Source organism: Symphalangus syndactylus, chromosome 16, assembly GCF_028878055.3.
Source record: "Symphalangus syndactylus isolate Jambi chromosome 16, NHGRI_mSymSyn1-v2.1_pri, whole genome shotgun sequence".
Lineage (NCBI taxonomy): Eukaryota > Metazoa > Chordata > Mammalia > Primates > Hylobatidae > Symphalangus > Symphalangus syndactylus.
The window spans coordinates 33,559,410-33,572,797 of NC_072438.2; the positions used below are offsets into that span (position 1 = coordinate 33,559,410).

A 13,388-nucleotide genomic window follows, 5' to 3' on the forward strand; every position below is an offset into this window, starting at 1 on the left:
TGTTACTTCCATAAATAGTCTACAAGCAACTCGAGCATAGTGCCTTGCATACAGTAGGTGCAAAATAAGATCTGTGAATCTGCACTGATGATTTGATACTTGTCTCAGGGACAACAGCACTGAGCTGACCTTCTCTGTAGAAGAAAGCATCAACCAAGCTATTATGGCCATCATAATTCTCACAGAGATAGGAAGCTAAAATGTGGACCACCGCTATGTCACCGAACATTTTTAAGTAAACAAACACACATACCAAGAATCCCAGCTAACAGTTTACAGACTCTTCTCAGGAAAGCAGCAAGGACTGATCTGATTTCTTTCTTTTCTCTTACAGAAAAAGGAAATGTGATCAACCTAAACACCAAGGGAAGACAGTGCATCATCTCATCCACAAGACTAACAAAATGTCTCTTCCAGTTTTGTTACAGGAAAAATCACAGATCAATAAGAACAGCTGATGAGAAAACACAGCAACCAGAAAAAGGTGGCAAACCTGCACTGTGTATATTGAGAAATAGAACTGTCTTCAATTAGAACAACAGATTTGCCATAATCCATAAAATTCATGTTATGAGAGTTTGAAGCAGTTATGAACAATGTTTTATACTACAAAGTAGATAAAGACCCTCCATCCCACCTGAATTATCACTTATGTGTGTTGGTTATTATGATCTGTTTAATGCCAAACATAAGCAATTGCTTCACTTGCCAAAAGCAGTCAAATCATTTCTTGGCTGAACTAACCAATCCATTTCCTTAAAAAAAAAAAGTTGTAGATCTGATAACACTATATAAACATGGCCAATATTGTTTTAACATTTATCTCCACAAAGCCTATCTCCCCAGGAGAAAAGGATTGAATTGCTCAGATCACTATGGCTATAGAGCTGCCTGTACGCTTTATTCATTCACCCTACGGTCAAAAGCAGCACTTTAAAAGTTAATTAAATGGGATGGGATTCTTATGATTTAAACTTCCATCTATAAAAGTTTGATTTAGCAAGTGTGCAGTTGTAATGAGTCTATCATTTACCACAAATTTGCTTTTGCAGATTTTGTTGCTCCCCGGCTTTATGGCAATGCTTAACTTTAAGCGAAATGCTCGTATGTCATGTGATGAAGCGTGCATACAGATACCTGGCCTCCGTTAAAAGAGATATCCAGTCGAAACCACTCCGTCAAAGGTATGATGAATTTAGTTTTTACAGCAAGGTCTTCCCCTTTGACAAGATGCATCTGAATATGCAAATAGCCTAAAAGGAAAATTCGAGCACATGAAAATGACCAAAAAATATCTAAGAGTGAATGAAATAGCTAGGCCTTTTCAACAATTGTCCTAAGAAGCTACAAGACTTCACAAAAACAAAGCAAAACCCAAACGTGCATTTATAAATACATTTCTTTGTAAATAAGACATTGGGTTTAAGCTTCTGGGAAAAGAAGTTAAGTTTGAAGCCCACATTTGAAAGCCATTGCTCTTGCTGGGCTGCCATGTTGACAGTACCTTCCTTATTCTAGACAGACATACCTGTCATTAGGCAGAGCATTAAAAAATTACAATATCATTTTAAAGGTTCTGTTTTATACTCACCCTCTTCCGTAAGAAATACAGAAGGTGTGCCGTACATCTCATTAGAGTCAACAAAGTACAGAATCCCACAGAGGTTGGCCTTGCAATAATGGAGTAAATAAAGCCACAGTGAAACAGTAAACCTATAAGAGTGAGCGGGAAAAAAATTCTGCAGATTGATATCATCCAAGAACAGGTAATTATGGTTAACAATGACCAAGTAAATTGCTTTCTTTCCAATGAAGGGATGAATTTGCCTTCGTGTTCATCATGGGAGATCAGCTTGCAAAGCTTGATTTTTGAAACAAAGGAGGTAGTTAAAGTAACTGCAAAAGACAGGAGTTAAGCTTTATTGTACAAAACTAGCAGACTTTCTACCTTGCACCAAAAACTGTGTTTCTCTGCCTCTTTGAGAATCTCACATGCCTGCTATTTGAATTCTTGATTAAGGCTTACAAAGTCAGACATAGATAAAAAAATCTGGATTTTAATAAGAGGTGATTGGATAAGAAGCTATTTTAATTTCTATGATTAAAAGAAAAAACATTATTAGAGCCTTTTGAGCAGTTTTGTTCCTTTCACAGATAAAAGCCATAAGGTAGAAAAATGTAATCATCTACAAATGGCATCACTATGTGATAATAGGGACACATATATGCTATTTTCATGCTCAGATTAGGTTATTCAGTATCACGGTCCTGGCTGACCAATACGGAACAATTAATCTAATTATCCCATTCCTGGACTGGGGCTATTTTAGTCGAAAAAAATATTGTACATCTGTGACTTGTGGAGTGAGGATAAAATACCGGTAGCCAACTTAACCAGGACATATTTAGCCAAGATATGTGATCCATCAATAATTCAGAAAAGACTTGCTGAGCATCCCTTGATACCGCACACAATGCTACTGATCAGTAGTTCAAAGATGAGGAAGTGGGAATGATTGCATTTTGTATGTGAAACATGGATCAAGGTCAAAATGAATGCATTGATTTCTCTTCATTTACCCCAGTAACCAATTTACAGTTTGGGTTAAAGTGACAGTGGCCCCAGGTTCTTTGCAGATACACACAAGTCCTTTTGGGTCTTTATAATCTGGCCTCAAAATCAGCGGTATGATATGCAAACAGATGGTGCCACACAGCTCCCTCCTGACCCACCCAGCTGAGCAAGCTCGTGAAGATAAGTTATTACAAGGAAGCTTAGCAAGAACATACGCTCGGTAAAGTGACTCAAGATCTTTCTACAGCCAGTAGCATGGGAAGAATTAAATCACTCTGCTAAATCCATCTGGTCTGAGGTGAACCAGGAACCATTTTCAGCATCTTCAATTCAGCAGAAGGAAAAAAAATACACATATCTGGGTCTTGCTGAAATCAATGGAGGAGATCAGAAGTTGTGAGATTTCAAACAGCTCGTCCAATCTTCCACGACAGAAAGGCAAAGCCAAGGCTGCAATCTGTGTTGGCTTTGGCTGGCTGCACCTGAGACCTCGTAGGGCCTCAGGCTTCAACACCTTGCTGTCTACTCATGTCATGTAAGGAGGCTAAGGCAAATTGAGGATTGTTAAATGCAAGAATAATTCAAGACTCATTTGAGGTTTTCAGGTCCACCAATTCTGTCTAAGCCACGGAGATCTCAACATTTTTGCAAAACACCTTACCAAGGTGTGTCCCCCTAAGGAGTTCTTCCACTAGCCTGCCCTGGTTCTCAAATAAAACAAGCACCGCCCGACCAGCTCCCTTCTGCTACCCATCCTTACACTGGGTAATCCATCCTCTGGCGTCGAGTGGCCTCCAGCTCTCGGTTCCGAAACCTCGGGAACTTCTTGACAATGCCTGTGTTTTCTCCACTGGAGGCATAAGGAAAGCCAAGCAGGGCAACCACATCTGCAAACAGCAAAATGGCTCCCTTTCAATTATATCCAGAAAAACATTCCTTCCCAAACCACACTCATCCTGAAAGCCTCTGCTGAGCTCCAGTCAAACATTTAAGTGAGATACCCTAAAAATATTAGCAAACATCTGTTGAATATGTGCCAAGCACCATGCTAAGCACTTTACAGAGACCATGTCAATTACTTTTCATAACAACTCTGTGAAGTAGATTCTATTATTAGTCCCATTCTACAGACGAAAAGCCCGAGGCTAAGTTTGCAAAGTTAATAAGTGATAGAACCACAATTCAGGTTCTGAACTCAGGCTTCTGTGTTCATAATCATTTCACATCCTGCCCTCTGAATGCTAAGAAAAGCATCTGAATTAGTGTTATAACAGTAGGTTAACACTTCTGTAGTTCTCACTATGGTCCTGACATTTCTGTAAACGTGCTACATAAATTTGTTCATTTCATTTTCATTATTATCCCCAGTCTACAGATGAGAAAACAGAGGCATGGTTGCCAAAATAGTAACTAATATTTAGTGTACACTGGCAATATGCTAAGCACAATACAGGGATAATCTCACTTCATTTCACAAAAAAACTATGAAATAGGTTCTTTTATTATCCCCATTTAACAGATTAAAAACTGAGCATCAGAGAGGGTTAAATAAGAGATGGAGCTGGAAGTCAAACTCAGGCTCTTTGGTTTCAGAATCCATACTCTTAAAATTGCAGTTTTTTTTTTCTTCTGTGCAAACTTTCCACAGTAAATTCAACATACTACCCTACATGAAAATTACTAACCATACACCTTAACATTGGAAAGTCTTCCATTTTGTTTCACAAACATGAAAGAATTCTTCTCTATAGCTCTAAAAAGCATAGGGATGTTCATAACAAATCTTAAAGGGAGAACTGAGTTATTTCATCTATACTTAATACCTACCACTTTCAAAAACCGTAAGTATGAATTTTTGGTTTTCCATATTATCCCCAACTAAAGAAAAGAGAATCCACTTAACTCAACCTAGGAATAAGAATACTTTTCTTGGTAGGGTGGGGTGGCTCACGCCTGTAATTCGAGCACTTTGGGAGGCCAAAGTGGGCGGATCACTTGAGGTCAGGAGTTCGAGACCAGCCTGGCCAACATGGTGAAACCCCATCTCTACCAAAAATACAGAAAAAAAATTAGCCAGGCATGGTAGTGTGTGCCTGTAATCCCAGCAACTAGGGAGGCTGAGGCAAGAGAATTGCTTGAAGCCAGGAGGTGGAGGTTGCTGTGAGCTGCAATGGCACCACTGTACTCCAAACTGGGCGACAGAGCAAGACTCTGTCTCAAAAAAAAAGGATACTTTTCTTCTGCTTAAAGTGCTCCTTAGTTTAGACATTCATGATTAAATGGTGGAAACAGTCTATTTTCCTGGGCCTCTTGGAGAGAGAAGAGTTGATTTATGTGCAATTCATCAAATATCAATATTGGCACAAATTATGGGGGCTTCAGCCTAGGATGCTGGACATCCCAGCTGTCATTTCCCAAAGGAAATAAAAAGTTTTTTTTATAGAGAGAGGTACCTCTGGGTTTACTACAATTTGGAAATCATAAGAGCAGTTTTTAGAATCTCAGGCCCTTGTGTATATATTTAATAGAATTAAATAAGCCAATTTCTCCCCAGTAGCCACAAATCTACATGCTTTGTTACAAGTAAAGATGCATTTGGAAATCCAAAAGAATGGAGTTACCAGTTTCAACAGAAGCACTTACAACCCTTTGTTTTTTCAATTTGAGCTCAATTTGGGCCCACTGGACTTGCTGGTCTATTACGGGGGTGGTGAGAGGGGTGAGAAATGGAAGTACTGCAAAGGTTTTCTTTGGAATCTGAAGGAAAAATTCACCAAGGAAGTTGACATCACCTCAACTTTGGTTTGGCTTCCCCTATGTTGAGTGGAGCAGAAGAGACCAGATGGCCACGTTAGACCCCTAGGAAGCCTTCTGCTGGTGATGGCTGTTGAGTGATTTAGTGTGCAGTGGAAACATTTGTCAAAACAAATGGGATTCAATTCTGCCCAACCTGACTCCAATTTAAAAAAGCTTCATAAAGGAGGTTTCTAAAGTGAAAAGAGTTAAAAGTGAATGACAACGAGCTCTCCCCTGTCCAAAGACCAAAATAAAGCAGGTCAAATGGGAGAACTTGCCGCAATAGATTATGAAGGAAAAAGCTCAGACCTAAAGATCTAAAATAATTTTACAAGAACACATACCATTTGTACCCAACAAAACCAAAGTAATGGTAGTTTTCTTTCAAATCTGTAGCTTCACTATGTGTATAATTTGGATTCCTAGTGCAGTTTGCCCTCAGTATAATACTGTCTTCCGATTACAATTAGAGGTAATGAACAAGAATGAATTTTGGAGCAGGAGAAGACTTTAAAATTCATCTGAATAACATATAGGATATGTTATTTATCATGATTAAATGGTGGAAACAGTCTATTTTCCTGGGCCTCTTGGAAAGAGAAGAGTTGATTTATGTGCAATTCATCAAATACCAATATTGGCACAAATTATGGGGGCTTCAGCCTAGGATGCTGGACATCCCAGCTGTCATTTCCCAAAGGAAATAAAAAGTTTCATAAATAACATATAGGATATATTATTTATCCTATATGTTATTTATCAGGATAACATATAGATCTATTGTCTAATAACTGATTATGGCTGCGTGCAATGCTATAATTGACTAGTGATGTCTTGTCATGGGCAGTGGAATGGGGAGCAACAGTACCATTGCCATCCACCACTAAATAATTTACAGGTAGGAAAACTTAGGTCCAAAGAGGTTTACTGCCTTGCCTCTAGAATGTACTCATTAAAGCAGGGGCCTTACTTATTCACTATTCCATCCCCAGAACCTAGAACAGTGCACAGTACTTGATAAAGACCCCATAAATATTTGATGAATGAATGAATGTAGGTGTGGCCAATTCAGGATTTGAACCTGTCTCCGTTCCTCCTAGTACTGTCCACAATTCTGTAATGTGCACTACACTGCGTAAGCCAAAGAATGACCTTTCTTCTTTCAAATCCTTTCCCCAAATTCATTTCTTTAGCTTATTTTGCATGAAGAGCTTAGGTTAAACAAACAAAAAAAGACATCATTCAGACATAAACATAGAATGCCAGGAAAACAGTTGATGTTTGGAATCCTTTGCTGTTTTGCTTGTATTATTTCCTCAAATTTTAGAGCAAGAGGAGGCAACAGATATTATATGGTGCAAACCCCTTCATTTGGAGTCAAGAAAAGTGTGAGGGTCTTATTGAAGATTTCATAGCTAGTAAGAAGCCCTAATGTGACTCAAACCTGGCCTCCCCACTGCAAACCAATGGGCTTTTCTTCTCACAAGTCCTCCCAGAGAGAACCTCGGCTGATATTCAGTGGGCATGACCTGTGCAGATATACTGGTTGCTAAAACACTGAAATATTTCTATTTTGGTTTGATAATTGATGTCACCTTGAACCTTCAAGGCCCCACCACCCACCCTGGCCCCTCCTTCAAGTTAGAGCCTGGCCCAGCAGCGGCCTCTGGAGCCGGCTTCAGCACTAAGGCTAGCATCCACTGGAGTTCACCGAGGCCCCCATCCCTCACTGGTTGTTAAATATTTTAAATCTCATCCCTGGATCAGGTGGGGTTAAGGGACGATTATGTAGCCCATTCTCTAGTTCAGCTGAGTGATCAGAACCCTGACACAGATCCCTTGCTCGGAAAAAGGTAACAGTTCCACATAACAAAGGTAACACTTCCATGTAACAAAACCCCACTCCAGATATGCTTCAAACACACAGCAATGAAGCCACCGAGATCATCAGGCCACACTTGGAGAAGCTGAAGATGGTCTCAATGCAAGGAATCACAATGACTACAAGTCTGTAAGCAAAATCTGCGGGGAAAGAAGCGAAGATTTCTCAACCTGGAGAAATAAAGCCAGAGCACAGGCAGCTCAATAATGCTTTCCAAACACAGGACATTCAAAAGCCAGTGGCCAATAAGGTGTTTAATTTTCTTTAAAGCCAAAGCCTGAGAATAAAAACTCGATTTTCTAGCAGATATGATTTAGGTCAGAACTTCCTCCAGAAAGGATACTAGGCAGTGAAGCAGGTTCCTAAGGAAGTCTGTGGAACATTCGATGGCAGGAATCTTAAGAATAAAACCAGTTCTACTCTTAGTAATTTATCGTCCAAACATGCTTATGAGTGTGCTCAGAGATACATGTACAAGGATGTTCAGTGAAGCCTTGTGGTTAAAAGCAACAGCATGATCATCAGCAAAAGATAGGTTAAATAAATTATGGTCTGTCAGGCGATGCAACGCTAAGGAGCTGTTGAAAAGAATGAGGTCGGCAGCATGTCCTGGTACAGAAAAATCTACTGTATTGTTAATGAGCGCAGGTCCGTTTCTAGAATCCTCTCATTTGTGCAGGAAGAAAACGGGACACAACTTAAACGCTTGTATGTGCAGAGAACATTTCTAGAAGGAGACACAAAAAACTGTTGCTAATGAATTTACTTCTGGGAAAAGGACCAGAAGATTCGAGGGGGAGGGGCGTGGAAACTTACTCGTTCCCCTAAACCTTTTCACGCTATTTAAATTTTTGTTATTGTTACCGTGTACACGTATTACTTTTTCGTCTATGAGAGAAAAGAACAAAAGCTCTGAGCACTTCTGGGCAGTTACATAGAAGGAGCCAGCTACATCCCAAGGCCTCCCCACCCTCGGCCTCCGAGGCTGCCCAATCCGCTTCGAAGACACAAAGTCCAGTGGGTGAAGAAAACAGGATGATTCACATCGATAAAAATTCAACTTTAAAAAAAGTATTCTTTCTAATTTAGAACCTGGGTTAGGACTGTATTAGCATATTTCAGAGAGGCGGCATAGCAAAGTCAAAAGAATCAGGAAGTCTGGACTCCAGTTAAACAAACTCCCTGAGCCTCGGTTTTCCTCTTTGTTAAAGAAAGGTTGAGAATAACACTGTCTTTCCCATGGTACTATTATGAGGATTAAATGAGACAATGTGCGTGAAAAAAGTGTTTTGAAAATCATAAAGGGCAATGCAGATGCTAGGCATTAATTAGTGTTATTACTGAAAAAGTCAGACTACCATGATTAACTGGAAAAAAAGGAACTAGGTCTGCTTTTTTTAATGCCAAATATATAGTTTATAACTACTAAAAGTACTATCATGACATTGATTTGAATAGTCCTGCTGCATAAACCATTTTTTTCACAAAGACAAGTCAAGGCTCATTCCAACACTTGACTTAACTTTCAATCATTTTGTTGTAATGAAATTTTGTTATAAAAAAATCATACTTCCAGTCCATTGGATCTGAAGATGAGAATGCATTTTTGAAAGAAAAACAGTGGAGAAGAAGAAAACTGCCATGTTGCCCCAGAGTTTCTTATTTAAGAGGGAAGATCAGAGAAACGTTCATAAAGCTAAACATTAGGGCATTTAAGAACCTTCCAAGAGTGTTCCTAACCTGCTTACCTAGTCTTACTTCTTGAATTGCCCATCTCACATCTGAGATTGTATCTTGGAAAATAAACCACAGCAAGTGTGCTGTTGTCCACATTCCCACTCCATGGCAGACAGTAACTGATGGACATGGCACTCTTTCTCAGTATGTGCAGACTCATCCTCAGAATCCTACTCAACACCATGCTCTAGGCAGCCACCCCCAATCAACACAAGCTAGCCTGTGAGATGAAGCCTTGTTGCCATCTTTCCCGTCAAGCAACAAAGGCTTGTCACCATTTCCCGATCAAGAATTTTCTCCTTGGTGTGCCACAGCTTATGCCTTCCCCTCTGCCTGAAAGCTCAATGTCCTTCCTTCATTCCTTTTTTTTTTTCCTTCTTCTTTTTTTTTGAGACAGAGTCTTGCTCTGTCGCCCAGGCTGGAGTGCAGTGGCACCATTTTGGCTCACTGTACCCTCCACCTCCTGAATTCAAGCAATTCTCCCACCTCAGCCCCCCGAGTAGCTGGGACTACAGATGCACGCCACCATGCCTGGCTAATTTTCTGTATTTTTAGTAGAGATGGGATTTCACCATGTTGGCTAGGCTGGTCTCTAACTCCTGGCCTCAAGTGATCTGCCTGCCTCAGCCTCCCAAAGTGGTGGGATTACAGGCGTGAGCCACTGCACCCAGCCCCTCCTTTTTGATCCATGAAAACTCTACTCATCCTTCAAGTCTCTGTCAAAATGTCACCTCCTCTGTGAAGAAGCCACACAAAGTGCTTAACACATACAGATTGTCAGGAACTTTTTTTCAGTGAATGAATGACTTAAAATAAATAGCTTCAGGACATCACCTGGTAGTTTAGCCTAATGAATAAGTGTGGGGTTTGGGAACCAAACTACCCAGGTTCAAACTCCAGCATCTTCCTTAATAGCTGTGCAAACTTAGACAAGCTACTTTATCTCTCTGAGTCAGTTTTTTGTTTTCTCCTTGGTAAATATCACAGTGGAATATTGGGCAAATTAAATTAAATAACAATGGCCCAGGCGCTGTAGTTCACCCAGCACTTTGTAATCCCAGCACTTTGGGGGCCGATGCAGGCAGATCACTTGAGGACAGGAGGTTAAGACAAGCCTGGCCAACACAGCAAAACACCATCTCTACTGAAAATACAAAAATTAGCTGGGTGTGGTGGCACGTGTCTGTAACACCAGCTACTCAGGAGGCTGAGGCAAGAGAATCGCATGAACCTGGGAGGCAGAGGGTGCAGTGAGCTGAGATCACGCCACTGCACTCCCACCTGGGTGACAGAGCAAGACCCTGTCAAAAAAATTAGATAACCACGTAAACCACATAAAGCACTTTGACAGTGCCTGGTGCATAGCAAATGCTCAGCAGCAGTAAGTGACTGTAACTATTGGTAGCCATGTTAAAGAGGGTGGCTTTGTCCTCATCTTTGAGCCTCCACATTCAGAAAAGAAATTGATACATAGTAGGTGCTCAGTCAATCTTTGTTTAATTGAATGAATCATGATACGTGTCATAGGAGCGGTACCAACACAGCATTCTGATGGCCAGCATTTATGAAGTTAATTTCTGGTTGTGGAAATTAAAAAAAAAAAACAAAACTCAACAAAACTTCAGGGTGGGGGCTAGAAAAGTGTTAGAAATTTGAGCCGGCTGTTGAAATAGGGGCATGATTTTGCCAAGCAGATATGGAAAGTGGCAGTGGGGGGAGGTGTTGCTTCGTGGGCTGGGGGAGTCGGGGCGGAACAGGAGCTATTCTAGGGAAAAGAAACTGCTTTAGCAAAGACATAGGGGTGGGAAATCAAAGACTTAAACCACAAAGGGGAAGCTGAGCTTACCTGTGGCTGCAGAGGAGAATCCCTGAACAGGAGAAGGCTGCAACCTTAACTAGCAGCATCCCCGGTGGGTTTGTCTGGGAAGCTGTGGAGTGTGTGCAGTGGCCCTAGGGAAGGAGCACCGCCACCCCCACCCCCACACACTCCCTCATGTGGCAACACAGCCCTGCAAGAGTATCAGTGTGTGACGTTCACAAACTGTCCTTCCCCCTTGGTTAAGAGCATTCATTCAATCAACAAATAGTGACGAGTGCAGGGCCCTATGCTGAGCATCAGAACAAAGCAAACAAGTCCCCTGGCCTCGTGGAGCTTGTGCTCCAGTGTGGGCCAGGCAATAGACACGGAGGCAACTAAAGATACTTACTGAAACTGTCCAGTGGTGATCAGGCCAGGAAGAAAAATTAAGGTGGACAATGACAGGCAGGGCGGTGGGGGTGGGCCTGCTGTCTTAGATAAGGAGATGGCATTAGAGCAGAGGGGTAGGTGAGGTAAGGAAGTGGCCATGTGGTGATCTGGGAGAAGAGCATCTTAGGTGGAGGGAGCAGTCACACACATCCCAAAGTGAGAATGAACTCGGTATGCTCCAGGAGAAGCAAGCGGGCCCCGGTGGCTGGAAGCAGTGGGGAAGGGTGTGTATGGTGGGACGCGAGCTGCAAGGGGACAGGGACAGATTCCCACAGAGTAAGAGGCATGGGTTGATCTTAACTGGGATCAGTGGGTAATGGGAGGAACTGGGGGGTTTAATCAGGCAGTGACGCGATCAGCTTGCACTGGCTGCTGGTGGGGGTTCAGGAGGGTATGACGGGCAAAACTGGGTGGCCACTTGCAGGCAGTGCCAGGAGTCCAGACAGGAGGATGATGGCTTAGACCAGGACGACGGCACTCCACGTGGTGAGAAATGCAAGAAGGGACTGAATATGTGACACATACGGTCAGCACTAGGTGACTCTCAAAATAGAATATGACAGGAAGAGAAGTCCAGGTGGGCCCCCAGGTCTGGGGCCCAAGTCACCGGCCTGCATGGCTGATTGCTTTCTTTCTGTGACTCCAGAGTGAGTCAGGCACACACGTGATTTGGGAGGGACAACAGAAATGCCCAGTCCCCTCCCTCAAGGAAATAAGCCACACTAGGTAGATCCACAGTCTGCCTATGGCTACGTATGCCCCCCACACCCAGGATGCAACAGCAACAGGTGCACCAGGGGGCGCGTGGACTAGTCGTGGCACACACCTGTTCCCAATGGCTACCGACTTCTCATCTGGGTTAGGTTTTCCCTGCAGGGCTGGGTAAATGTCTGCTGCATCTCCACCAAAAATCAGTCTCATGGCCTGGCCAGGTCTGGCCTGGCAAAGGAGATAAGCTGCTGAGAGCTGTGTCTGGACATACGCGGCCCTCGCCTCGGTAGCCTCGGCAAAGCCAGTGGTGGGGGCCCTCCAAGCACACTTCCAGAACACCCGGGCACAGGGACTTTGACTCTTTTTATACATGAAAAGGAAAATGAAAGCAAGTCAGGGAGTACTTCAGTTCAGAGACAGGGCCATCGTAGGACACCAGGCACTTGACACAGAAAACCTTCCCTGAAACCCCACATCAGGGCTGGCTGAGACAGGGACCATATATGACAGGCCCCCTGTGGCTCAGCTCGGAGCCTCACTAATGCCATCTTGTTCTGACTTGATTCTTGTTCATTAAGAAGCCCCTGCTAAGAACAAACCAGAGGCCTGGCCCCCTTCCATCCCCACAGCCCAGATCCGGAACAAAGGTCATGGATGTTTTCCATGGGACTGCTGCAGACGCTTTTGTGATCTGTCTTTTGGAGAAGGAGGAATGTGCGCCCCTTTTTCGGTAAACAAATCACAGCCTTGTGATCAGAGGGTGCGTGGAGCTCCCCACCATTTTCAGTGACTTTAACACTTGGGAAAGGGTTTTCTCTGCATTATGGTTTAATTCTCACTCCTAAGGTAATGCTCTGAAGCAGGTGAGGAGAAAAATCCCACTGTGCTGTTCCTAAGCCTTGTGAATATGAGAAGAAACAACAAAAGAAGGAAAAGACGTTTCACATTTTAAGGGCATATTCAGGCGCCCTAAGAACTGAGCCAGTTCGTTAAATGATTTCATTTGGAAACTTCCAGCTTGCAATTCAGTCATTCTTCAATGAGAAGTACATGATTTGTCAAATATGAAATGGAATCATTAATCCCTGACAAAGTCGGAGGTACAGCAAATTGTGGCTGTGTGTGCCCCATGCTCTCTTTCCCTTAACAAATTAGATGGCCCTGTGGAAGGTATTCCAGACAGATGCCTGCATGGGGCTCTGCCTGGAAGAGGGAGGCACACTGATCATCAAAATGATTGACTTGACTACTTTCAGACACTTAACTACCCATCCCACCCTCCCCGCTATGTGCACACACACAGAAAGGGAATTTGCTTTCATCTTCTAGATATCTTTTCATTTAAAGCACTGCACAAATGCAGAATAAGCCAGATAGACAAGGCTATTAAAATGTAGGTTAAAATTGTATAGATCTACACAAACACAGGACCCCCTGTA

At 42.5% G+C, this 13,388-nt stretch overlaps 1 protein-coding gene across 6 annotated transcripts in view; it reads right to left on the reverse strand.

Moving 5' to 3' along the window:
- The window catches only part of SEL1L3 (SEL1L family member 3), a 152,579-nt gene that overhangs the window by 120,781 nt on the left and 18,410 nt on the right, over positions 1-13,388 (reverse strand). For all 6 annotated transcript variants that reach the window (XM_063619748.1, XM_055245888.2, XM_055245889.2 and 3 more), the window contains exons 3-5: positions 3,336-3,462; positions 1,592-1,713; positions 1,138-1,253 (exon numbers count right to left, since the gene is read on the reverse strand). In XM_063619748.1, coding sequence (XP_063475818.1) covers positions 1,138-1,253; positions 1,592-1,713; positions 3,336-3,462 — 365 coding nt within the window. The remainder of the gene's footprint in view (positions 1-1,137; positions 1,254-1,591; positions 1,714-3,335; positions 3,463-13,388) is intronic.